Source organism: Ixodes scapularis, unplaced genomic scaffold, assembly GCF_016920785.2.
Source record: "Ixodes scapularis isolate PalLabHiFi unplaced genomic scaffold, ASM1692078v2 PGA_scaffold8__174_contigs__length_109621045, whole genome shotgun sequence".
Classification (NCBI taxonomy): domain Eukaryota; kingdom Metazoa; phylum Arthropoda; class Arachnida; order Ixodida; family Ixodidae; genus Ixodes; species Ixodes scapularis.
Window position 1 is genome coordinate 43,414,990 of NW_024609883.1, and position 27,394 is coordinate 43,442,383.

At 44.4% G+C, this 27,394-nt stretch overlaps 2 protein-coding genes across 8 annotated transcripts; both read left to right on the forward strand.

The window, feature by feature from the left end:
- Positions 1-326: 326 nt before the first annotated feature.
- On the forward strand, positions 327-15,834 carry LOC8025590. The gene is made up of 7 exons (XM_029972998.3): positions 327-449; positions 4,161-4,235; positions 6,198-6,272; positions 10,596-10,670; positions 12,749-13,074; positions 13,715-13,877; positions 15,675-15,834. The coding sequence occupies exons 1-7, from the start codon at positions 365-367 to the stop codon at positions 15,803-15,805; spliced, it is 930 nt and encodes a 309-aa protein (XP_029828858.2). The 5' UTR covers positions 327-364; the 3' UTR covers positions 15,806-15,834.
- Positions 15,835-15,934: 100 nt separating this feature from the next.
- Positions 15,935-25,817, forward strand: LOC8025591 (diacylglycerol kinase kappa). Of its 7 annotated transcripts, none has more exons than XM_040215068.3 (7): positions 17,283-18,534; positions 18,599-18,758; positions 19,381-19,452; positions 20,495-20,931; positions 21,676-21,838; positions 24,611-24,767; positions 25,459-25,816. In XM_040215068.3, exons 3-6 carry the CDS (start codon positions 19,419-19,421, stop codon positions 24,724-24,726), a joined length of 750 nt encoding a protein of 249 aa, XP_040071002.1. In that variant the 5' UTR covers positions 17,283-18,534; positions 18,599-18,758; positions 19,381-19,418; the 3' UTR covers positions 24,727-24,767; positions 25,459-25,816. The 7 variants fall into 7 exon arrangements, with proteins under 7 accessions (XP_042142562.1, XP_040071002.1, XP_029828862.2 ...); XM_029973002.4 differs by having other exon boundaries at positions 18,599-18,614; XM_040215067.3 differs by lacking the exon at positions 18,599-18,758 and having other exon boundaries at positions 17,283-17,431; positions 18,421-18,534.
- The last annotated feature ends 1,577 nt before the right edge of the window (positions 25,818-27,394 follow it).

Consider the following 27,394-nt stretch of genomic DNA (forward strand, 5'->3'; position numbering starts at 1 on the left):
TTAATATTATAAATGTGTTTTATAAATTGTATTACATTAGTGTTATTGTGATTTAATTTTAGTCAGAAATTATTTGGTGCGGTGCGTTTTTCCGCCTTGAACTTTTTGATTTTATTTTTTTTATTAATGCTTTTTAGGTTGTTACAAAATTTGCGAAAGTATACTTTTATTGCTGATACTATTCATTAAATTTAAATGAAATGTTACATTGGTAATGTTATTTTTGGCGGTTTTGGCGATTCCGTTCCATATTCTTGGTTTGCTTGGATAATTAAAGAATCAGCATCGGCACGCGTATCATTCCTGCGCCATCGCGCCATCTGTGAAATTGAAATCATAAAATCGGTGCATTTGTTGGTGCGAAATGTTCATCCCAATCAAACGTTTTTCAATGCTGTTATTTTCCCTACTTCACGTCCATCCCGCAGCCAAAAGAAGAGTACAAACCAGTACGAACTTTGAGAACATAGTCTGGCATAGTCGCACGGTCGCACACAGCAAGGTGGTGAGTTGGTTGGGGGGAGTTGGTATGCATTGAACATGGTGATAAGCGAGCGTTACCTAGTTAACGTTCTATGCAGGCACTTACTTGACTTCAGAATATTTCGTCTCTCCCACATCGTACGGGTGTTGTCTGTGGTTCGAAAGTACTCCAAACGAGATGGTTTGCCTCACTGAAGCTCGCTTCGAACGTCGTTTTATTGCGCGCGGTTTTGTGCTGTGACATTCGGTTATCACTTGCTTGGAGAGTGATTTGTGTGTTTATTGTGTTCTTTTGTATCTGAAGGCTAGTTTCTTTTAAAAGCATTTCTTTTTTAGAAGTGTGTCGTCTGTGTTTATCATACTTGAGTAGCGGGAGTTGATGTAATGTTAGTTGCTAGGCGTGGGTGTTTGTTTAGCTGAGACTAACCATATCCTTTCTCCTTGTCCCCGTGATACAAGGTGTCACAAAAAAAAATTCAGATGGTTTTTTTCACTGCTAAAATAAACTAGCCATCGCCAAACGCTCATTCTTCGCCCAAATGTAGAGCCAGAGGTCGCAACCAGATGCCAAAGTTTCAGCCCGATCCGATACCTTAATCAAAAGTTATGTGATTTTATGAAAATTTCAATTGGAAAATGGAGCCCATTTTTGTCCGTTTTCGGTTTCTAGTACCTTAGAGCCCCGTGTATCCGGAAACTCCGTCAGCCGCCATTTTCCCATTGAAATTTTCAGAAAATCACTTGTAACTTTTTATTAAGGTACCGGATCGGGCTAAAACTTTGGCATCTGGTTGTGACCTCTCACGCTACCTTTGGGCATAGAATGAGCGTTCAGCGATTCCTAGTTTATTTTTGCGGTGAAAAAAAACCCTGTAAATTTCTTTCTTTTTTTGTGACGCCCTGTATATATCCTCTGATCTCAGTGACAATGGACCTCTTGGCGAATATGTGCTGCCACCTAGACACGCGACTGGGTTCGAGGCTAAGTTGCGAGAAAGCAATGCGCGCACAAGGCCTCTCCCACCCTTTCCACACCCAAAACGTTAGCTACATCCTGCTCACCCATTGAGGCGTTGTGACCTAGATACGGCTCCCCCAAACTCGCCTTTGTCCCCATCGTGGGTAATCTTCCGCCCCGAAGTCAACACAACAAAACCAAATACTTATTTGACGAAACCATCTTCCCTCTCTGCTCGGCCAGAAGGAAGAGAGAGAGTTCTGGAACCATTTACTCTCGAACCGATGTTTCTACAAAAGGTCCATTGCTGGGTCGCGCTTTCAGCTCCTGGGAATGTAGCCACCAAACGGCCATCTTGCTCGTAGACTATTTGCGGTTTTGCTAATGTTACAGAGGCTGGCGGCAGCGTGCTGAAGACTCGTTTTCTACTCGTTCGTCGTCATTCGTCGAAGATTTTTAAGACCCTCTGTAAGGGTTGAGACTTCACGTTGAGAACACGTGGAAATTTTTACGAAAGTGCAATGCAGCAGGAAAAAGCCACAACAGAAATAGCTTTTGTACTACTGATTCGATTGCCATAAATGTCTAGTAAACAGAACAAAAAAACTTGCCGCTGATGCTGCCCCCCTTCCCCTCCCTCCCCCCCCCCTCCACCCCCCCCCCCCCGCCCCCCCCCCCCCCCCCTCTTCCGTCACCACTGGACATTGGATCCAGCTCATTTCGGGACCGTGAGTGCCGCAAGTTACAAATACAGTTGTCGGAGTAAAAGTAAAACGCTGCCCAGAGGTACATACGGCTTCACACACATTGCACTCACGAAACTTCCACATGGCGCTTAAACGAATCTTGATCGGTATCCAAGCATGCAAAGCCACAGAGACTCAGCACTTCGGTGTGCCAAGGAAGCTTTGATCATGCTGCGAGACCGGCAACACTTGCTTTCGACGAGTTTGCCTTTACATACGGCTTCACGCATACTGCACTCGCAAAGCACATCCATGCGGCATCAATTCTTGATCGGTATCCAAGCGTGCGAAGGCACAGAGATTCAGCACTTCGGTGTGTCAAAGCAGCTTTGATCCCGCCGCAAGACCGGCGACACTTGCTTTTGACGAGTTGTTTCTTTTTCCTGCGGCACTGCGCTTTCGTAAAATTTTCCACGTGTTCACAACGGCAAGTCTCAACAATTACACAGGGTTTTAAAAATATTTTTCAGCGAATGACGAAGAACAAGAGTGTGTGAGTTGAATCTGCAGGAAGATACATTTGTATTAAGCAATTTGAGTCGTTCGCCATTTTTAAATTTGATTTTTAGACCAGTTCGTCTGGCTTAAATAAGAATTTTTTATGTAAGTTGATACAGCCGAAAGTTAGTCAGTCTTAATGGGCGTCTGCTGTCTGAGCTGTAGATGAGAAATTTAGACAATGCAGTACAACCGCTAGCCTGAGGATCTTTAACGTGCACCACGCAGTAGTGATACATGACCGTATGCTGGTACAATGGTCATCCAAGTCGAAACGGGCAGAGGTAGAGATCGAATCCAGGATCCCGGGGTTCTGGAGCGCGGGCTTTTTCTCCACGTGCTCCGAACTGAGATGTGCTAATCCACTCGGCCACCAATCCCCCTCTTGCCCCCGGTTTATTATTCAACGATTTTGACAGAATTATCATCAGATTGAAGACTTTTTGTTCGGTATTTGATTGTGACTTCGGCATTTACTTGTGAGGGAGCTACCGTTTACGGACCCCCAATCTTCTAATAGTATTTTTTCTTTAGTAGTGGTTGTGGCAGCGGCAGTCTGCTACAATTATTGGCTAAGAGTTGACTTCATTTTTATTGCCTGTGCTTCTTTTCAGATGCCTGTGCCTTACCATGAGAGGAAACAGGCTGACGGGCCTTCTTCGAACGGCCATAACTGTGCCATGAGCACAGCTCTGAAGTTACACTTGACCTGGGACATTAGCTTCATACGCCTTCCAGTTCTTGATATCTCTCTGTGTTGTCTGTTTAGACTGCCTCTTATATCCGTTATACTCACATTGAGATCGTAAAAGCAAGCCACGTGAATCGCATATATTGCGGTCGTACATTGTTTTTCTTCCTCAAGGACTGCTCTGCCATTTCAGTGTTCGTTTGTGTTGTGTCCTGGACCTTCTCGACATCTGAGAAGCTAGCGTTGCCGAAAGGATGAGAACAGCGGGGTGCCTCTTTCCCATGTCCTACTTCCGGCACTCGCTCAACGCCATTTTTATCGTTCTAGTGGCCATAGCTGGTCTTGCTATCTCATGTTTGTAACAGCTAACTGCAAAAATATATATATATATATTTTTTTTTGAGGATGGGATTTTTTTAGCAGTTTTGTTGTGTGTGCATTTCTGATGAATCCCCCAATAATCCGAGCTGAATCTTTCCTTCGTGATTAGATTCTTTCAGTGAAACTGCAGAATGTATCCGCTTTCCTGTTGCGCGTTTGTGAAAGGTTACCTATAGTTTGAAAACTGAGGGCGTTGGACAGAGTTGAATCTTTTTCTGCCATGTAAAACTGTGGATGTGGATTTCCAGAAGTAAATTTGTCATATTGGTACTGCTGTGGTTTTAGACATGGCATGAGCCGTATCGCTCTGGTTTCAGCTTTTTTTTGTAGCTGCAGCAATGGCCTTTAATATTTATTTTGGATTCAAGTAAGCCTACATTTTTTGCTCTATTCTCTCCGTCAGCCAAGAAGCCGTCGCGGTATTCGCTGCATAGCTACTTTTCTACCCGGCCATGTCAGGAGGTTCAGAATGGTCCAGGTAAGCTATTTTTTGCTCCTGCATCTTGGTGTGCCACATTGGGTGCTTATGGCTAACGAGCGACTTTCAAACAGATGGCCTCATTTTCCTAGCCAATATGATTAGCTGTACATAATTTTATTTATGTAACGCACAGCAAGGGGTTATTTCAGACAATACTAGTTGATTGTAATCGAAACAGGTGACTCCTCGATTGGTTAATTAAGCACAAAATTAACCAGTCGTGTAGAAGGGAACTGAAATGCAGAAGGGGAAATTTGGCCTCCCGTAAATTACTCTGCCAAGTTCGGTTGTAGAGGATAAAAACACTAAAAACGACGGACAAGTAAAGGAATGATGAATACCACGAAGCACTCTGTGGTGTTTCTCATTCTTCCACTTGTTCATCGTTTTTAGTGATTTTATGTTCTACAATGAATTTCCTACTAGCCCAAGCAGAACAAAGCCGCTTTTTGCATTTTACTTTGAAGGGGTGTTGGCAGGTGCCATGTTTTATCGCTTAGGTTAGCGTTTTGAATGCACAGTTTCAACCACACTAGCAGTTGTGGTGATGGCCTTTCGGTTCTAAAAGAATAAAAGCAAAATGAGTTAACGCATAGTCATCTTGTGGCAGCCCCGAAACCTTCATTACTGCCACTGTAATGGCGGTGATATAAGATCATGCTTGCCTAAACCAAACGCCCTCGACTTTGTGAATCAAAGGTGACGTAAAAGGACCAACATCTTTTCCGCTTTCTGCTCCATACTTTCGAAGACGTTTGCTTTTTCTGGCGAGGTAAGGTACATTTATGAATTGTCAAATTTGACTAGAGCTGTGAAACATTCCCCAGTGATTCCCCACAATGTGGGCTTTTTTTCTGAAGCAAAGAAATAATAATTGCAAGTCTTAGTTCTTCAAAATAAAGTTTTGTACGCCTGTGATCCATTTTTGATGCTGCTTGTGAAGAGAAATATATTATAAATAAAGAAGTCTTAACCGCAACATAATTCACAAGGTTCTATATATAAGGTAGCCATGTAGTAATAACTGATAAAAAAAAAAAATCTCGGATAGCTCCGCTAGTTTCGGAGAAAACATTCCTCACATGTAGGAAAACAGAGTTTTTGAGAAATTGCAATTGGAAGTTTGGCTGCTCGTCTCCGGCGTCATTTCCTTTGCACTGCCTCGTGAAGCCTGTCCTGGCACTCGCCTTCGTTCTTTTTCTTTTCATGCTTTCCGCAGAGGCCCAAAAGTCTGCTTTTGCGGTTTGGATGTTGTCCATGCGGCTCAGGGTCACGTCACAGAACATGCCTATGCGCCGTTCACCCGCCGAGACTAGGAGCTCTGCCTTCAGCGCGAGCTTTCAGCCCTTGCTAACACAAGTGTGAACATGCAGGCACATACAATCGAAGCACTGCGGAAACCAGCGAGTTCGCGCTGAAGGTGGAGTCTCAGCTCAAAGAAGCACTGACACGTCAAAATCAGCCCTTGCTAACACAAGTGTGAACACGCAGGCACGTACAATCGAAGCACAGCGGAAACCAGCGAGTTCGCGCTGAAGGTGGAGTCTCAGCTTAAAGGGGCACTGACATGTCAAAATCATATTTTTTTCATTTTTATTATGGGGATAATGTGCTATTTGGGTAGTTGTCTGCAAACTACAAACGAAGAGCAGCCCAGTATGCCTCCGCCCGTCATAACACAAGGGTGTCGTGCCGTTGTATCGGCTTCTGCTGCTTTTTTTGCTTTATACTACCGATACTCAAAAAATAATTGTCAAAAGAGGGGAAATATGCGCAATGGTAGGTGGTGAATATGTTGGTCGTGCGGGACGGTGCCCTCCGAGAATGATGACAGTGGGAAGCAAGGCCGGGGAAAGAGGGTGTACGTACGTGCAAAAGCTTGGTGGAAAAAGGTCCATTCCTGGCCTGTAACAGTAACTTTTACAAGACTAATTTGCTCTTTGTTTCTCCCTCTTGCAGTCGAAGAGTCCAGAGAGTTCACTCTGCACAACATATCTGCGGGAACGTCCTGCCCGCAGAGTCAAGCAATCAAAGGTGGGCTTCTTTTTTTTATTATTACGATTTGTTTTTTTCTTTGATTTGTCTACGAATATTTTTGCCATCAAGAATTGTGAAGCCGCATCAGTGACTCGGAAGCAAATCACACTTCTTCGAATCTCCGGTCAGCAGGTTTGAATCCCGGCCAAGATGCTTGCAATTTGACAATGGGGTGCTTATTGCGGCAAAGAGGTTTCGGTTGCACGTCAAAAACTAAGGTTGTGGTTGTGTGTCAAAAAATCCCCAAGTGTTTGAAATTAATCCTCAGTCGTTTGCTTGAACATCTCAGATGGCCTTTGTTGGTTTGTCACATAAAAAAATATACTCTATTTGACTTTGACCTGATAAAATTGGCAGTCTTTTTGGCATTTCTCACGATCATTCTAAACGCTGTACATTTGAATGCCTTTGGAAATGGATGCCATTTCCAAAATTCTTCCTGTTTGTGGTGCTGTCCACACCACGCAGCAACGCCGCCTCAGCACGCGTTGGTAGAACGCCATGCATAGACGCACGCATGTATGCACGAAACAAGCAAGTTGTAAAAGAGCCTGCTAGTCATGACTTGGCCCGATGTCAAAGTATTTGCCAACGCTATCGCAGGCTCTCACGATTCCCCAACATATCACCTCGTTGCTTCTTCTGTCCGCCCGCTCGTCTCACTCGCTCGTTACGCCTCGTTGAATTTTTATTTTCATGTTGACTTTTTTTAATGTCTTAACATTAGTGCCCTGGTACATGCACTGACTTTAAACGTTGGAGCACACATTTATAGTTTGCAACGTCACCACGGGATGGTGCCACAGCCCTAGTAACCGAAGATCACCGGCGGAGTGGGGTTGGCGGGTGTATCACGAAAACGCGTGTCAACCCTTTTCCCACCCCATTCACGTCCTGCGGCTGGTCTGCGGGTGCACGCTTTGGACGCCCTGGTAGCTGCTGCCATCTGCTTTGGAGACTTGTGGGCGTCCACAAGTCTCCGGACTGCAGGGCGGAACTGCAGCCCGTGTGCGTACACGGGCTGCAGTTCCGTCCTGCAGCCCGTGTACGACCTTGACACACAGTCGTCTTACCATGTCACCAGGCCGTAAGCGCAGTGACGTCGCCCCTGTATGCACAACATTTATGCGCAACAACGAAATGACTCTGTCATTTTCCACGCATCACGGGCTCGTCCTTTATGTGTGCTGCAAGTGTCCTCGTCTGCCTGCACCAGGGAGAAGAGGGGTCTGGAGAATGTTTACCCCACAGAAAAGTGCTGTGCTGAGATGTTGCATTCATCATGCTTCGTCATATATAACCGCTGCATGAAATACTCGCGCGTCTCATCAAGAACCAGCATAACGGCAGCAGCGATTTCGGCCAATTTTTTCTTCTTTTTCTTTTTTTTTTTTTTTACTAACAAAGGGAGCATATCGGTTTAGAAACATGCTTTCATGGAACAAGCGTCCGCACTTTATGCCGGTCAGCGGTGTTCATTACGCGTATGCAAGCAACGGACTTGCACGATAACAAAACATTCTTTCATGAGCATTTCTTTTGTAAAACAAAGGAACTAATTTGAGTTTGGGGGATCGGTGGCCGAGTGGACCAGCTAGAGCACACCAGCTCGGAGCACGTGGAGCGAAAGCTCGCGCTGCAGAACCCAGGGATCCTGGGTTCATTCCCCACCCCTGCCCGTTTCGATCTGGATGAGCATCGTACCGGCGCGCGGTCGTCTACCACTGCTGCGTGGTGCACGTTAAAGACCCCCAGGCCAGCGGTTGTACTGCACTGGCTAAATTGCTGATCTGCAGCGAGTGACTCGTCGCCACTTTGAAAATTGGTTGACCAACTACTTGTTGTATAAATATCCACACAACCCCAATTATTATAATTCGAGTCTTAAGTTTAATGTGTCTCTTGTGCAGCTGTGCTAGATACATGCAGAAAAATATGTGTTTATTTAACTTATAATTCGTAAGGAACAGCAAAATGTGGCCTTATCTTTATTTGAACAAGATAAAAATACAAAATTCACAAAAATAATTCAAAGATGAATTTTTGTTTTAGATTATTGCTGGTTGGTAATCTTAAAGTGCTTCGTCACATAAACACTGTACTGTTGACCAAATTCTTTGCTCTCATTACCAACCGCCAATAATGTCATGTGGACTGTCGTAGGCAAACACATCAAGGTTTCTAGGTAGTGTAAAAGAATCTGGCCACACAAACAAATGCACATGTGCACAATATTAAAAATAAATGCTCACCAGATTCTTCTGGTTTTTGGATGTCTTTTGGTTCAAAACTGCCCGCTGTTACACCCCCGTGCCTTTTCCACATTGTCTGGTGGCTTCTCCTCAACATCCGCTTTCTTTGCCTTTGGTAGTTGCACATTGAGCAGCATTCTTTTCATTGCTGTGCTGCGATTGCAAGTGCCACCAGATCCCAGAGGCTAGGGAAGAAGGAGGATGCCACGTTTTTAGAAACCTTTCATTTTCACGCCTCTTGAATCCCGCCAGATAGGTGCCCCTTCCCATGCAGAAAACACAACAGAGAAAAAGTGGAGCTTCTGCCAAAGAAAGGCAATCCTAACTTGACGAGGGAAAGACCAGAATTGGCAAAGTGGCGCAGTGTGACCACAGTTGTCGGGGGCTGCGGATCTGGACAACATGCTTCTCCCTTGTTGCAAGCTATGTCCTGGAGGGGGGATCAGTTCTGTTGACAACTGGGGGTGAACACTACTTCGTGGAACTGCATTGTCCAAAATCAGGCGGGGCTTTCACTTCCCCCGTTCATGTCTGGCTGGTCTGGGACAGGGAATCGTCTCGACATGTGCGAGGTTCATTACCGAGTAACGGGTGGACTGTGTGCTAGACCCATTCCCTGCAGCGTGAACCTTCACACATGCGGCGGATCGGCCTGACAATTTGAGAAGGATACGACAGTAACGGCCCATAAAAGTTTCGAGCGGAGTTGGAGACTGAAGTTAACTGGAGTGCATCTGGGGGGGTGTTTCGTGATCGTTACCGGGGTGTCCACGTGGCCAAGGACACCCCACGCAAAGCAAAAGCAAATTGTTGTGTGTTTGTTTATACAGTTGGAAGTTAGTTTGCCTCGGTGGGTGTCTGGTGTCTCAGCTGTAGATGGGCAATTTAGCCAGTGCGGTACAGCCGCTAGCCTGGGGTGCACCACGCAGTAGTGATACACGACCGCACGCCGGTACGATGCTCATCCAGATCGAAACGGGCAGGGCTGCGGCTCGAACCCAGGATCCCTGGGTTCTGGAGCACGAGCTATCGCTCCACTAGCGTCGAGCTGGGTGTGCACTTCAGCCCACTCGGCCACCGATCCCCCCCCCCCCCCCCCCACGCAAAGGAGAATGAAGAGCATTTTTTGTTACGTTTTCTAAGGGACTCCTTGGTCACATGGAAAATCGTGGAGGCCACACGGCTCTACAAAATTTCAATCGCTTGTTTATTTTAAGAAATCCACACATTGGTAGTCTTTCGATTCATGCATGGCCAAATCTATGGCCTGCTGCTGCCTCCCCCCCCCCCCCCCCAACCCAATTATTTTGGGGAGGGGGAAAGGGGGTGCACGACCTTGTCGGTTCTTCCCTGTGTACGCCACCGCTTTACGTAGCAGCCACAATTTAATTTTGAAAATTTCGCTGCAATGTAGATGTCAACATTACAAAGTTTCTTTTTCTTTCTAAACACACCAGGAGTGCGCACGCACTATCCCACTTTGAAAGTGTGCTCTTCTCGTGTGCATGCAATTGCCCGTGCTTTTCCAAGCGTTGATCACGGCAGATTACCCCGGTGAGTGCACTTCTTACTGAGCACCGGTGCACTGTAGAGAAGCAACATCCAAGGAAGTCGCTTCAGTGGGTGTTGGTTCTTCGTAGTGCGCCCGTGCTCGTTAGGAAGCGCGCTCAAGAAAGCTAATCAGCCGTAACCAACACTTTGAAGCATAAAAATACTGCAGTTTGTCTCGGAAGAAAATATTGAATAGCGTATTATTTGAAACTACTGTTTAAATATTTGCACGACACTAGTGACATCCGTCAAACTCCGAGCAAGCTTGCCACGGACATCGTAAAGTGATTTCGGGATTAAGCAATTTCTGGTAGGTCACCAGGCCAAAAGCATTGTAAAGCATTTTCAAAATGCAGTTCATTTTATTCCTCGTCCTTTCTGGAGGAAATCTGTGCAGTCTGCGCTTGCCCAATAACGGAGGAACCGAGATTTAGAGTGTGTAAAGCATGCATTGCTTCTTTTCTTGTACGGCTTAAAGCAATTTTTTGGAATCGATTGTCAATTTCGCCCTTTTCAGTCGAAGAGTCTGCGCAGTCCATCATCCAGGACATCGTTGCCGGTACGCCAGACCTTCAGTTTCAGCCAATCGGAAGTGAGCAGCTTTATTTCAAAAACTACATTGTTCTTTTGCACACATGCATTTGCCCGGTGCACGCATAAATGTCAAAATGACTCCACACTGAGCGGTAATTTCTTGGGGGAAATAGAGGGTTGTGGAATGTTTCATTGGGACCATTGGGCTATGCTGTAGTGTAGCAGGGTGTCTAGCGACCGGTAAAACCCAAAATTGTCGGGGAAATTTTAATTACCGGGAAAAATTGGGGAATCGTCGGGGATACTGTCGAAAAGCGAGCCCAGTCAGGGAGAATGAGCCGGAAACGCCATCGAGTGCGCTGAACAAACACTTGAGAACTTAAGGGAAAAAAAATAGGCAATAAATTCTGCTTAGAAGGGAGCGTGAGCTCTGCTCACCTGATGAAGAGTGTGCGACCTGATGGAAAGGGAACAAGCCAACAAATCTAGTCCAAGTCTTGGATTGGATTGAGGGCGCGACACTAGGCTGGATCCAGTTAGAGCTACTAGATTTAGTAACAAATGGGAAAGCCGCAGACCCCATTCCAAGTCGAGCCTTGAGCCGAAAGTATACGAAGGTGTGTATCTGGTGGCCATGCTGCCATTTGTTTATTGACGTGTCTGGTTGAGCGTCGTGTTTTCGTCGTGTTTCCGGAAGTGGCCTCTTCACCGACGATGTCAGCGGCAAGAAAGTGCTGGTTTAATCCAGACTCGACGAACCCCAGTATTTCAGAATATGCAAGTTGGATTAAGCCCGTACAAAATTATCCTCACAGTGCTCAATGCCTTATGTTGTAACGGTCTTGGTCAGGGAATTTCACCTGAAATGTTAAGGGAAAACCTGGAAAAGTCGGGGAATTTCAAAATAATCAGTTGCTAGACACCCTGAGTGTAGGGATTCTCGAACTCTCAATCTCAATGCATCCCTTTTTGGCTTGACTGGAAACTGAGGAGCCCCTCCCGGCCTCGACGTTAATGCAGTAGAGCAGTCACAATTCCCACAGACCTTGTGAGCAATAGGGCACACACTGCAGAGTGTGTCCTATTAATAAATGGTTCAGATATGCTAAGACTGGTTTTAAACTGGAAAAACAAATTACCTGGGGGCAAGGATGGTCGAGGAAATTTGGGAACTTGGCGATCCCCTCGGGGTACTCTGGGAAACTCCTGGGCCCCTAGGAACCTATTTGGGTGCTCTGGGGAATTCCTAAGTGCCTAGGAACCCAGTTTGAGAAACCACACTTTAACCCCTTCCCTACCAATAATGAGTGTCACTCGTGCCATGTTACCCCTTGCAAACCATAAAGCCTTGCCAGGAGTATCACATGTGTTTCGGTTTCGGTGCTGTTTAGTGTGCTCTCCGGCAGATGGCAGAACCACCCTTGTTGCTCCATTTACCTTGGGTTGTTTGCTCGTTTGTTTTGCGGTTTGACATAGAGAGAAAGCTCCATCTAACCAATAAGAAAAAAAGGCAGTTGCAATTGTAAGCGTTGGTGCTAAAACAATTTTGTTTTGGCGCTGGGGCCCGCTTCAGTTGATGAAGAGGTACAAAACCTTGTTCTTGAAAGTGATTAATGCTCAGGCATATGTGGCAACTAATCCCTCAGGCCTTTCAATTTTTCGTAATCTGACAATAGTTTGATGGACTGGAGCGATGAAAACTATGCGAATCCTGCGAGCATTCCATCAAATTCGGTGTCTGCACGTCAGTGGGACTCGGACCAAAAGTCCTGCTTCAGAGCAAGATGCCACACCTGGAAATCGAGAAAATGTTTGCCCATTTAATACGAAGGTTTGCTTTATGTTCCTTGGGGACAAAGATCAGTTGGCACGGGGTTACTGCATTAGAAGAAACTTTCCTCATTCTTTGGCTATGAGGGGCAGCTCACTCGGCAAATGTATCTTTTACTTTAGTAAGTAGCGTGCCTCTGCTTCCCTCGGAAGCAAAGGGGCCGAGTGAAAGAGACATTCCCGGTTCTGTTCATTTGGTCATGAATCGGAACAATGACACTTTTTTGCCACTTTTTTTTTTAGAATTTGTAAATGTTTTAAAGTTTTGGCATTTGATTGTCCCCTTTCCCTCTTCCTTGAGTGCAGCTGGGCCACCCTGCGAACCTCTTCTTCATGTGCTGCAAGGCAGTCCAGCGCAAGTGCCGCAAGCCATCTCACCACCGACAGCTCGAGCAGTGTGCAATGCTTCGGTGTCATCTGTTTCAAGAGTGCAAGATCCTCAAATACCCAATGTTCTAGCTGTGCAAGAGATCCCGCTACCGACTGTTCAGGCTGTGCAAAACATTCCGGTGCTGCCGCGTCGGCTCCAGCGGATCAGACCAGTGCCTCTACCTCAACTGCCGCTTGAGACGATGGCAGAGTTCGATCAGTGCGAGCTTGCTCTCGTGAACGAGCCCACCCGAGCGGCCATGGTAAGCCCGCCGTCGGCGAAGCCATCCGTGAATTACAAAGACAAACGACTTGTTTTTTTACGGTTGCTTAATTTTCTAGAACTTTCTAAATCTGAAGCAGTTGCAAAGGATTCGCCACGTGCGTACATTGCCCATGCTCGTTGACACTTGGCGCTCATAGACTAGTTTATTTGCTTCTGCAAAAAATATTTTATACTTTTGTAAAACTTGCAAAATAAGAAGCCTGCAAATATGTCGGGATTGCATTTTGTATTCTGAGGCGACTCCACGTGTATTGTACTACCAACACACTTTGCGAGAAGTGTGCAGTATCAGCATTGGGAGGCAGTGTCTAAAGACCAAAATACTTTGAAAGGTTATCATAGTCGTGTGATAGAGGGTTCTCTCTGGAAAGAAATCTGCCTGCAATTCACAAAGAAAAAAGGGGAAGGGGGAATTAAGATTTCAAATATTTTTGGGTGGAACTATACCATCCACATCGTTTCATGTCACTTTTAGTACTTTTGTATAGAATTAACATTTCAGCGTCTGTTTATTGCGAGCTCTTTTGGGCTTCCCACGCAGAAAGCAACCAGTTGAAGAAGCATGTTTTTTTACTGGGCAGCCTAAGAGCTCTACCTTCAATTCTCCTTCTGTCAAGCTGGAGCTCATGACATCTCAAGGGGGCACAACGGTGCCAAACACGACGCGTATCATCATGGAGAGGACGCTGAGGAAATCTGTCCAGTGTCGGCTGTCCCTCATGGGAAGGAGGCATAACAAGCTGCCCTTCAAAGGCACCAGGATCTGCACCATCATGTGTGGTGAGTCTGCACGAGCATTTCAAACTGAATTCGAATCGCATATTGATAGTAATCTAACCAAATATGAGTCAAGCTTGAAAGTTTCAAACTGAATTCAATACCCTCAAATTCGATGTGTATCGCTTTGGGGGGCGAAGGCCACCCCAAAGCGAGTTGTCCGAGGCACCACCTAGGATCAGCTAAGTGAAGCTTCGGTGCAATATTTTAATGTGCATACTTGTTAGAATTATATTTGTTACCTTAAACCTTTGGGGGTAAAGTTGGTTTAAAGCTTGTCAAACTTTTGAACATTGCAGGTTTGAAAGTTCGAAAATTGCCAAAATTCGTGGCGTAATAAGTTTGAAAATTGTTTTGATTTCTTACCCTAACAAAATTCGAAAGTTTGAAAGCTTCCAAAATGTTCGAACCCCCTTGGTTCAATCTCTGAACCTCGGGTTAAAATAAAGTTTGCAGCATCTGTACTAGGAAACAATCGGAACGCTCTTCTGTACCATATAAATTGTATACCGTACGTATTTACTCGCATAATGAACAGATTTTTTTTTTTCCCGAAAAATCAGCACATATTCATTGTGCGGGGTAAAATTTTTGCATTTACACACTTCATGCAAATGCCATACTCTTAAGACCGGTCATAACGAAGACAGCGGTTACAGCGAATCAATCACGATTTCCCATTCCCGTTTGCACTTTTCAATGCATTTCTGTTTGTTTTTAGCGAAGGAAATTGAGCGGCTCCCGCAGACATAGTGAAAAAACGTTTTGTGATAATTTTAAAAAAGAATAGAATTCGGAAAGTTTACTAAGTCTCGGACCGCCACATTTTGCTGCCGCGGCCAAGAAGCCACCCAGATCAGGCTGCCGAAGATGCTGAAAAGGCCGCCGGCGGCGTTTTCTGCGTCGTCTGCTCCCCGCTCCTTATCGCATCACACACAGAGGCCGTCGCGGCATGCCGATAGGGGCGTTTGGAGTGCTGGCAACAACATACCGGAGGAGATGATGGAGAGAGCCTAGATTTAAGAGAGGGAGCAGTAAGTATGCCTGCATTTGATTGTTGAGTGGCCAGTGTGGCGAAGAAACTGGGCGGAAAGGCGGACACGTTTTCGGAAGATGAATGCTTTTGAGTTTTGACTCCTTGCACGCTGCAACTCGTTTTGCAAACGCGGCCCACAAACCACGTGACCCCGAGCAAGCGGTTGCCCCATCTCTTAAACCTAGGCTCTCTATAACGACGACAGACAAGCTTGAGCGCAAACTAGGTGCTGTGCGTGCTTCTTTGTTTGCCTCATGATCCGTGTCGGCGTGTGGTCGGTGAGGTCGCTCTTGTGCGATTGTCTATTTCCCTCAAGCACCAATTTGGTGAATCATTGCAGATATAACGAGGCGATTTCCGATTCCCGTTGACTTCGCTATAACTGGTCTTGACAGTCATTATGACATGGCAAGGTAATGTGGCACGTCTCCACAGATGGAGGCGCATCCACAGCTGGTCAGGGCTGCGCCACAGTAACCATAAATGGCAAACATTTATAAGACGCTTTCGGCGTGCCTTTTGCCGAAGGAAAGGCGCCCTACGAAGCTCACTCACTCAGCACAGAAAGCAACACGACCGTTCTTAGGCCTAACCACTCACGGTTTCACTGTCCGGAAGCGGACCACAGATAACTGCGTGTTTGTTCACATTAATGCATCTGATAGGCAATATTTTGCCTGTTACAGAACCTGCCACAAAAGATAAGATGGCACTTCCATTACTGTTATCAGCAAAGGCTCCCACTCTTTTCTTCTCGTTTGCAGAAGCCATTCATGTAAGGACGAAGGAGAACATTGTGGAAATAGAGCGCTACTTGGGACGGTACCTCGCCGGAGCCCCCGATCGCGAAGGAGGCCGACGCCGGCGATGGAAAAATAAACTTTTTTCTGTCTAGACCCCTGTCGATTGTGCGGGTCGCCCCAATAAAGTCTGGTCTCTCCCAATATTGTATAAGATGCACTCCCCGGCCATTTTTTGTGAAAAAGTTGGTTATATAAGTTGCACCAACATTAGAAGAACACGTCATTGGCAGGTGCTCTGGCATTCCTCCTTTGTCGTAGGTGTCGACGCGGCCTACATCTTGCACAGTTAAGGTTTATACTAATAAAAAAAATAAGTGAATATAAGTATATACAGTCGAATCTCGTTAAGTCAAACTCTCTTAATTATAACACTCGGATAATTCAAACTATCCTGCAGGTCCCATCCTATGTGTCTCGATGGGGGGATACTGCCGATAATTCAAACTTTGCTTTATTCAAACAAATTTTCGGTCCCCTTTGAGTTTGATTTAACGTGATTTGACTGTAATTAAAGTTCCGTGTTTCCGGATATATCCGAAGAACGCGGAAAACCACCTGTCAGTAAAATATTCGTCATTTCAAATTCATCTGATAAACTCCATATTTCGATGTACCAAGGCCTTTAAAAAAAGATTGTCTTGAGAAAATGCCACCCCAGTTATCTTTCAAACCTCAAACCATCGACAAAAGGAGTCTTGCTGCTTACCTCGTCAAGGTACATCATTACAACAGGTCTTTCGGTTCATGACAGAACCCACTGTTCCGGTTTATTTGTGCTTCTTAGAATATGGAAAGGTTGCGTTTCTGTAGCAGTGAAAGCTGTGAACCATAGACATTTAATAGAAGGGGGAAGCGGGGCGGCCAGTTGAAGCTTCTAAGTTACACCCTTTACCACTTTGCCCTGCGCAGCTGCAGGTAGGTCGATGGATAGGATGGGACAAATACTAGCTTCCTATCTACTGCCATAAAATACCGAGTACCCGCCCTTTCCACAATGAGCGCTCACCCCTTAATTTTGTAACATTTGGAAAATAGACCAAAGACGTATCTTCACATATTGTTGACCTAAGAGGCGCCCATCCCCTAGTTTTACGTTATTATCTCAAAATTTTGAGTAGGCGCTCGCTCGAAATATTACGAAACCTTCAGAAGTTTATTGATCTTAAGGTTTCGACTTTCTATCGAAGCAACACTTTTTTGCCATTTTCGTCATTGAACAAATTATTATTGCCAATGGCAATGGTGCCAACCCAGCTGAAGAAATATAAATTGGTACAAGCCCATTCTTTTGAATCTAGCACATATTTCCACCCCTGTATTTTTTTTTTTTTTTTTTCTTATAAAAGACATTGCAAAATTAAGCTCTGGGTTTTGGAAAATTAGGAATCGAAGAAAAATAAACTCCGAAAAACACCCTTCGAATTTGGCAAAAAATAAACCCTAAAAACATGGAATCACACATATAATGTGTACACCGGAAAATATGGTATGTACAGAGTGAGCTCTAAATGTGCGAGGGAAGAGAAAGTCGCCGTACTACTATACCGTAAAGTATTCAAGTGCCTAATTGGCACTTGAATGTAATCTTGCAAAAACTGGGGGACTGTGCTTTTTATGCCTCCTAGTAAAAATGCAGGAGTGCATGGTAGGGTGGGCTTTGCCTCTTTGCATCTGGGTGCTTGGAGAAGCAGCTGAAGAAGAGCGCCTCGGTTAGCTAGGTGAGCTCTGAAGATTCTGTTACAGAGGGTTGTGACTATAACCATATGTTACCAAACCTTTAATAAGCTTCTGTTACTGACAGGATTTTCACCAGAAAATATAAAAACAGTACAGCTATTATGTTTTCATAACTTGTAATTACACTTGGTGACTTCTGTTGCAGTAGCAACAATATCGCTGCTTGTTGCAATCATCCCCATAGTACTTGCCACTTTCATTAAATGTGCAGATGTTGCAATTGAGCACCCTCAGCCATGCTTTTCTTGAGGAGTGTGGATGAAGTTGTGTAGTGACTCTTTCGAAATTATATCAAATTTTCGAAAGCATGTGTGTAACATGTCTTCGATATTTGATAGTTATACCTCATTGCTGTATTCACCAAATTGCCTGTAGTCTGTTTTTTCTCAACGGAATCACAAGCATTTCTTGAATTGTGTAATGTTTTGTAGAATGGTCATTATGTAACTATCTTGGGCTGCTGAACTTTAGGGGGCAGAGGTTTTGTCAGGCACCACACCTTTGTCTCTGCCCCTGTGCGGTAAACCTGCAAAACAAATGAAGAAAAAAAAAATTGTTACGCTTACCTTTTGGAAATGCCTCCAGCTCATTACCCCAACTGTTGACTTGCAAAATCTATGGTAGAGATATCGCTTAGGTTTATGGTGTGTGGTTTTTATAATTCGTTTTGTGGGACATATTTTAGCACAACTGCTTTCTTTATTGGCGTAAATTTAGGCACATTTCTGTGCTCCTTTGATTCGTCCTCCGAGAGGTTGAGGGCACATGGTTGTGCGACATTAGCATTCTCCCTTATCTAAGAGTGTTTTGTTTTCCAGCATTCCTGTTTTTTTCAAGCTGTATTGATGACACTTTTTTATGCTGGTCTGTGTAGGCTGCTTTTTTATGCAAAATATACCTGTGCCTATAAAGAAGTGCCGACTTTAAACATTTTTGCTTGAGATCTGCCAAACTTCAAATTGTGTTTCAGGAAGGCTTGCAGTTACCCTCTTTCCTTTGCACTTACCAGTGGGAGAGAAGGAGTAGAGGCAGCATACAGGGGATATCAAGGAAAGGACTTCGAAGCTGTGGATATTGTTAATGCGTACTGTCATTTCCTTTGGTTTCAATCACGTTTAGAAAGCTCAACCTTGTTTGTTTCTTTTCAGGATTACTCTAGCCAAGGCAAGGACATGAAAGAGAGTGCATTTCATGGCCAGGCATATTCAACTAGGGAACTCCAAGCTATCTAATCTGCTGTTGAGAAGAAAGAATAGTCGCCTTTGAAAAATTCTACTAATTAGTCAGTTGCTGTGTCTTACAAGTCAGGTGTTGTGTCATATATTGTCTGTTATTCAGATTTGTTATATGCTGGTGATATATTTGTAAACTAAATATTTATGACATCTGAAATATGATTTGAATAGTGTTTACGAAAGGTGCTCTCTGTTTGCATTCCTGGTCTTTATTTATATAACATGTTTTTTGTTTGTTTTTAGTGAATTGTTCACTGTTCAAGCTTGTATGAAAATGTATTATGCATGTATAATGACAACCTTTGTGCAGTGCATACGCAAGTGCTACGGATTATAGGATCTCTTGAAGGAAAATCAATTTTTTGGTGTATTTTGTCTAGGGTTGCCCTGTTTGAAATGAACAAATGGCATGGTCTAGAATTACCTTGTTTTGAAATTAGCGAATTCAATGGGCATTCAATTTTCATAAGTTGCAATTCTTAGAGTCAGAAAGGTTCTGATCATTGTCATGAACATTTGAAGTCTGCATTTCGTAAGTTTAGCTTTCCAATAAGATTTTCTGCTGAACAACTATCACTTTCCCAGAGGTTATGGGAATAGCTGGTTTAAAATTGTCACTCCCTTTTCTAGTGTCGATGATTCAAGTTTGACTAGAGAGGTGCTTACAAACCTGGTATTTATTTTCTTTCCACCAGCTGGTAACTTGAAGTCTCCGCTCTACAACCTTGTCCCGATGACGTCAAGTCAACAAGTGAACAGTTGCACAGGTGAGCCTTCTTGGTGTGCATCCTAGGAGATGTGGTGAGGTCTGTTGTTCTGTCCCAGGGCATGAAACTTCAGTTAAAATGTCGCCTTCAATATGGGCTCGATTGGTGACCTCTATAAAAATGAATGGTGTGTTAGTTTTGTGGTTGTTTTACTTTCATTATGCTTTAGAAGCTTTGAGTGCTGGTTTCGAACCTTTTTAGACATGTCTATACTACAGTTCAAAGTAGCATGTTTTGATATAGCTTTTAGTTTCAGAAATTAAATATTTTTTAAATTCAACTTTGTCCTGTGGTGGTCATGAACTATTTTTCTAAATGTCAAAATATGAGTTTTGCTATCCTACTGGGAGAAATTTCAACCAATTTTGTTGGTTTTCTTCACAAAAATTAAGTTTAGTCTTTTTGAATACGACAACTAATAGGATTACTACTACTTTTGAATAGGATCTGTCATGATTATTCATATACATAACTTTTCGACAAATGTAAATTTTTTATCTTTTTTTTTCTACTTGCTTAAGCATTCAACACTGAGTTGCTTTAAGCTGTATGTTTTTCCTATGCTATACAACCTTTTTAAGCACCTGAAGTTCACTTTATTTTATATCAAAGTGCCACTCAGTAAAGTGCTGAGAAGTACTTTGTCTCTTCATCGCTACTCTGCTTTGATAAGGGTAAGCTTTAAAAATTGTGAAAGGCTTGTTATACAGTGCATTCTACTTATAGCGATGTACCACTTATAACGATTAGTTTCTAGAGTTTGTAGACTGGAAATTATCAGATTCTAGTTCAGATACAATGATAATCGGTTATAATGATTGAAATTTCGGGTTTTCTCGTTATTGTTATGTGGGTTTCACTCTAGCACCATAGTTGTAGCCTAGGCGTAATTTCTGAATGAGTTGTAAAAACATTTTTTCTTTTTAAAAGTTGTGTTTTAATAATATGAGCAGCACGTGCATGACCGAAATACGGAATAAGCCAAGTCTGGGAGCCACACCAGGTGTGGATACACACACAGTCATTTTCTTGTTGGATGCAGGTGAATCATCGTGTGAGCTGCGCATCTCATTCCACATGCCTCAAAACGGTTTGCGGTCGACTCCTCAACTCCTTGCGGAAGCTATTCCTCAGGCGATTTCTCAAATGGCTCCTCAAGCATGCCCTCAACCATGTGCTCAACCAGTCCCTCAACTGACCCCTCAGTTGCCTCGACAGACTGCTCAACAGTCTCCTTCAGGAATGCCTCAACCGTCTGCTCAGCCTGTGCATCAATCAGTCCCACAGCCTGTTGCTCCTCTGCTGACTCCTGAACCAATGCCTCAACCTCTGCTGGAGGCTCAACCGGCTGGTCTCCACTTGTTTGGTCCTCAACCAGTTGGTCCTCAACCGGATGCTCCTCAACTGCCGCTGCGGACGATGGAAGAGTTTCGACGGTGCGAACGCGCTCTCCACAGCGAATCAGCACATGCAAACATGGTACGTATTAAAGATTGAGGTTGGGAAAAAAACTTTATAAAATAACTGCTCTTATTCCAAAATGTTACCTTATTGCACTAAGTCCTAGGGAACGGTCACACTCACAGTTCACTTGCATGCACTCCTTTGGAAGGTCCTGCTTCAGGCCCTTCATTGGTGTGGGCATATTTGCCGACGACTGAAGTTTTCTAAGCAGGACTTTATCCTGCAAGACTAGGCTGTAAAAGTCTACACACTTATATATAGAAATAAAGAATATTTCCGGAGAACGGGACACGATTCTTTATTGGGACAAAAAGACGGGACGGCAGAAGCGGACTTCAAAAACGGGACTGTCTTGGCCTAAACAGGACGTCTGGTCACCCTATGAAAACTACATGCAAAATTGGATGACAGCAGGGTTGGATGTTGGTAATTGAGGATTGAATGCAGGAGAATGAAGTCTGAATTTTAGAGATAGACGGTTAGGTGCTAGGGTTTCATAATTGGATGCCATAGCAATTGTTGATAAGATGCTGGAGGCTGATGTCTAGATGATGAGGATTGAGTTAGAGATGCTCAGGGTTGATGATTGGATGCTGGTGGATGTTTAGACGCTGGGGATTGATGGTTACATGCCTAAGACTTGTGGCTAGATGCTGAGGGAGTGAATTAGGGCTCACAATTGATGATCGGATGATGAGGATTGATGGCTAGACAGTGGGGATTGATGGTTGCAACTTTCCATTCCTAACTGTTGGCCAGCTGGCACGGCTGTCGTCGCTGGGTGGCAACTCGCTCAAGGACACGACCCGGATCATCATGGAGCGTACACTGAGGAAGGACGTCCAGTGCAGGTTCAGCCTTCTTGGACGGAGGCCGCCCAAGCTGGCCTTCAGGGGCACCAGGCTATGCACTGCCATCATCGGTATGGTTTTCAGTGATGTCAGCATTGCTCTTGCCAACAGGAAACATGTAATTGCTATCAAATTTGGCAAGAATGTAGCAACAGGCAAGTCGCCTCAGTGGCTCCGATGCAAGGTGCCAGCCAAAGTGTCTGCAGTCTCACAAAAGCTCTCTACGGAAAATGTTCCATATAACTTGAATCTTCGGTTCTACGTCGAAATTAATCCCCAGTTTTCTGCTGAGATGTTTAGGACATAAACTTCCCAAAACGACTTTTGCTTTGCTAGGGTGAGCTCGAAGGGAAACTGTCTTTAAAAGGGGGTTAGATTTTAACTTGCTTTTTTAACGCGATAGCGTTTAGGAGCTTGTGTCTAAGAAAATTCGGCGTCGGTAGGACCATAAAATTCCATAATGCAATGCGCGCAGCAACGTTTCACATCACGCGTGTGACGTCGCACATGTCTGTGACGTCGTGACTCTGTGGACCTGTTAAATTTGGTGGGAACGTTTTCCCGCCAAATTTAGTGGACAATATTTCCGCCAAATTTAGCAAAAGATTTTGTGCTAAATTTAGCGGGTCGATAGGGTCACGACTTCATGCGACACGTGGCGCCACAGACTGAACCACGCATATATGCTTGCACCACTTGGGAAGGAGCGCGGGTTTGTATGAGAAGGCTTTGCGAATAGGGCCCGATAACGCTACCTCGTTCCACTCTTAAATGCGAAGCTTTACTGCCAAATTCACAAACCTCACTTCAATTTAGGTGCCCCTCCACTTCCTCAAGGAAGGTGTGAGGACCAGCACTGGCCAATCGCCACAAGGGATAGGCGGTTTAAGCTACTTATCCGTCCTCGCAATCGGCCAGCGCCGGCCCTTGCACCTTCCTTGAGGAAGTGGAGGGGCGCCTCAATTGGAGTGAGGTTTGTGAATTCGGCGAAAAGTGTCCCCCACGATTTTTTTATGCGCATGTGCTGTTTAGCAGTTTTTTGTGCATTTTGCTCTTTTTATCGATTGGAAAAGAACAATAGATACCTCAAATGCAGAGGAGACTTTTTTTTAACCTAGCATCCAGTCATTGCATTGAGCTCTAGCAAGCCACCAAGACTCTTAATACTGGGACCATTAAACAATATCTTGGTTATCTAAATACTTCAAATGAACTTCTCATGTTTACAAAGTTAGAGCAAGTGTCCGTTTTTAATTTTCATCCAATAATGTCAAAAAAAAAAAAAGAAATGCATCTTAGAAATTGGTAGTTAATTCATTCAACCACCACATCTCTCGGTGAAGATAGTGATCAGTTTGGGCTTCCAGCCTATGAAGCAAGAAGCATGCTACAAATGGACCATAGAGTCTGGGAAGTAGTTGCATAGGAAGAAAAAAAAACTCTGCTGCTAGTTCTTGTCAGCACCTAAAATGATGCCATTATCCTATGGCATCTGATGGCAGGAATCTGTAAAGCAAGGACATGAAAACACATTCTCGGAGACATGTGCGACCCTTTGAAGGACGCAGTCTTGTGTTGGACAGAAGAATCGCTCAGTTTGTTGCAGCCAGTTTTCGGGGTTCCTGTAAGGAAACAAACTTTTTTTTTTGTTAACGAGCGCTTAGAGTAAACTTGATTTTCATAAAGGACAAAGTATCTGTTTCTCTTTACATGTGCTGGCTTTTGCAAAAAGGTGCTTTTTTTTTCCACTCAACACTATTTTTTTTTTTTTTACAAACAACCGCTATTTTTTTTCTGGAACTAATGAAGAGGTTATTGCTTCGCGGTAAATAACCGACTTAGAAGATTTAAAGAATAAAAAATAAATAATCACAAATGTATGAATTTTAATTATATTTAAACGAAACAGGTGACGCCACATTTGATATCCGCTCGATTTTTTTTGCATTGTAGCGCCGTGGCCGTTGGCGATCCCAAGCGATGGCAGCCGTGTAATTGCCGTTTCTGCTCAAAACATCGCACTGCGCCCTGACATTAGCACCCGTCACAGATTCATGGCTAAATTGAGCGTATGGTTGTCTCATGAACTGTTCCCAAAGTGTGCGCTATTCTAGCGGACGGATATGCTGTTGTGGTGGACGTTCATTTCCGAAGTTGGTTGGTTTCGGAGCAGACGACTCTTGGCTAGCAGATGACAGCCGGTTCCTCCGGGCTTCGCATTTGGCGTGGTGACACAAATGCTCCCGTGACATCAGGTCACGTGCCTCGCTCCGACGCTCTTATTGGGTCGCGGGGCCCTAGCCTCCACAGTTCGCCAAGTTATTGCGAATTGGAGCATAGGTCCTGAGGACGTTGTAATGAGATATCCGCATGACGAAAGGGTTCTCCTGGATCCCCACGGCCAGATGCTTTTAGAGTGCTGCTCCTAGGTGCCTGTTTCCGGCTTGAGTGGCGTCAGCGTTGCCGTTGTCATTGCCGTCGGTGTAGCCGCGCGCCGCATTATGGGAAACGTCCCATAATGCACCTTAGTGACGTTTCAGCACCGTGCCGAAACGTCACCGCGGTGCATTATGGGACGTTTCTCCTTAATGCACCGCGTGGACGTTTCGGTACGGTGACGTGTCGACACGTGACGTATCGGCGCGTGTGACATCACCGTGCCGAAACGTCACCGTGACAAAACAGTTGTAAACGTCTTTCATTTTTTCTTGGTCCTTTTGTTTTAGTGTGGGACATCTTTAGATTTATTCAACATGGAGCAAAAATATTTACCATAGGTGAATTTGGGAAATCCGACTGTGGCAAACAGCCTTTGTTGTCTCTGACCGTGTTTGCGCTTACAGCTGCGGTGCGGGCCCGCACGAAGATGGACATTGTGGACATTGAACGCTGCATCAGCAGGTACCTGGCTGGCGCAGCAGATCGCGAAGGAGGCCGGCGCCAGCGCCACGACAAATAAATGGAGACGCGATCCTCGGTTGGACAGCTGGTTCTTGCAGCGTACGTTTGACCAGCTGGTTGGGGTCCATATTGTTTTGTCGAAACATGTTTTTCAATAACGCATGTTTTGTGGACTGTTTCATTGGCACAGGACGTTTTATGAGAACTCGTTTCGTGTCAACTACCGTAAAATACCGGGCAAGCGTCCTCTCAAAATATAGAGATAATTGCGAAAAAAGGGGGGACGGGCCCTTGTCCGGTCATCAATTTTACATATGTACTGTGCATATTTTCTCAGATCTTAAAAATTTGAATATGGGTGCTTAATATGGAATGGGCGGATGCGCGGTATTCTTCGGCAATTTTTTTTTCCAAGTAGACTGGATTTTGTTTACTGGGAGTATACCAGAACTATAGTGAGGAACCCAGACGGCTTCTGTACATGAAAAAGAAATTTGTGATTCCTGAATCCTAGGCTTCCTAAACGGATTGCGCCATGCACATTAGCCACTCGCTCCGCTCTGCTTCGGAAGAGTGAATCTTAGGATTCCGTGCTTCAGGGGTTTGTTTTTCTTCAAATTAAGGGGGGGGGGGGGCAGATATTATTTCTTTAAAAATCTGTGTTTTTCTGTGTTTTTCGTTCAACACCAGGCATGAAATCTGGCCTAACATTATTAAACAACTGCTTATCTATAAATTTGTGACCCCAAATGGCCCCCTTTTGTCCCAACCATGACCTCTTTTCTTTCAGGGTTTTTGGAACTTGCACCCGTGACCCAAGTACTTGAAAGACATCATTCCGGTATCGAAATGAGGAGACTGGGCTACGAATGTGGCTCCCCAAAAAAATGCTACCTCAAGAACAAATATTTGTGTTTGGGCTAAAAATATACCTATGATGCAGATAAAAATATTTTTTTTCCAAACCCGGAGAAAATTGTTTTGGGGGTTATTACCGGGGTCCATCGGTATTTATCGAGAACATGGAACCCCAATTATAATCTCGAGCTCGAGCTTGCACGAAGCCTCGTCGAAACCACCATGGGTTCGGCCAGCCTAGGCCTTCATGGAAATCTAGATGCCGGCAACAAGGGCTTAACAAAAGGATCGCAAGACGTGTCGATCAAACAAGCTGTTGATAAAACGTTGTTCGATGAACTAATTGCCACTGGCTGGTTGCTAGCAGGGAAAAGGCTACGGCGTGCTGTCTCTGCAATTATAGCTGAATAATGCTAACATACAAGGAAAGGAAAAGCTTTAGGGATACGTTGAAAAACATTTTGGCTGCGTTATCCTACCGTAAAATACCGCAGAAACACCCACTCTGGTCAAGAGCCAACTGTTAAAATTTTCCAAGCTCCCATGTCTAGTTTAACTCAACTTTCAGTGAAAGCGTGGTGGACGCTCCTCCGGTATTTTACGGTAGTTAAAATATGGTTGCTCTTGAATATCGTAGAAGGGGGCACCATGCTGGTTGTTGGTAACGAAATGGAGAGAAATGAAAGGGGACGGGCCGAAACAGTTTTGCAATTCTTTTTCCCATACTTTCGTTGCCAACATTTTGTTTCTATTAAAACAACTTGCACATTTTTTTTTACATTCTTTCACTTCCCCGTTCAGTGCAGCTCGTGTTGAAACAAATTGGTGGCAGAAGGTATATATCTCTTATTGAAGGAATACGGTGTGTACAAGGTCTGGGTGAAAGGAAGTTTTTCTGCCCCCTTGTATAAACTGCATCGCAGAAAGTGATGTAGCCTGGATTAAAAGATAAAACTAAATTTCTCTATAAGCAGGCATCCACCTTAGCTTAATATCGTCGAAACAAGAACGGGCGTGGATGCATGTGGCACCTATGGCCGTAAAAAATACCTTGCGTCAAGACAGAGAATATTGTTTTTTTCTTGCCGATAAGTTTTTTTTTTTTTTTTTTTTTTTTCACTGAAATAAATGCTATAGGCATCCCCAATGTCAAACAGCTAACTCCGCTCCGCTTGGAGAAAATAAATTATAGTCTTGAGCTCGAGCTTAAAGGGATACTTCAACGAAATTTGAAATATTCCCGTCGTGTTCAAAAATAGGTTGAATATGATCCACAATATCTGTAAATGACAATCGCACGTTTGTATTTTGAGCCTGGTGGCTGTATTTTTCGTTATAAACGGCCCATTCTGGCAAGCGCTCGGAGAAGGCCCAGCGGAAACCACGTGACATCCAACGCAATTGTGACGTAGGTCGTCTCAGGACGAGCAAAGCTACGGCGAGGCTGACGTCGAGAGGATGGCCTAGTCGTTCCAGCCACCGAAGCGGCTGCTCTTGTCCAAATTTTGAGTGACGGGTTAATCTTCTGTAATCTTGTAGGGGGACAATAGCGACTTCTGCGACACACAAAAGGCATTCTCGGGAAGAGGGGAGTTCCTCCTTCCCCCCTTCTCTCGTTGTGGCCGGACGCGAGACACTCACCGTCACTAGCTGTCAAGGTTCCTAGACAGGCATTACAAGCGAGGCGTTAGCGACATCCACCAGGTGCTCTTTGCTATAATCATTTAATTTGTTTTAAAATTCCTTTTCGTGACTTTTTTAACAAGTTATTGGTATGTTCAATGTGATGCTGCTCCTTTGAACACATATAGACCAAAAAATGAGTGCCGAAATTTCGTTGTAGTATCCCTTTATGTCATTCCTTGTCG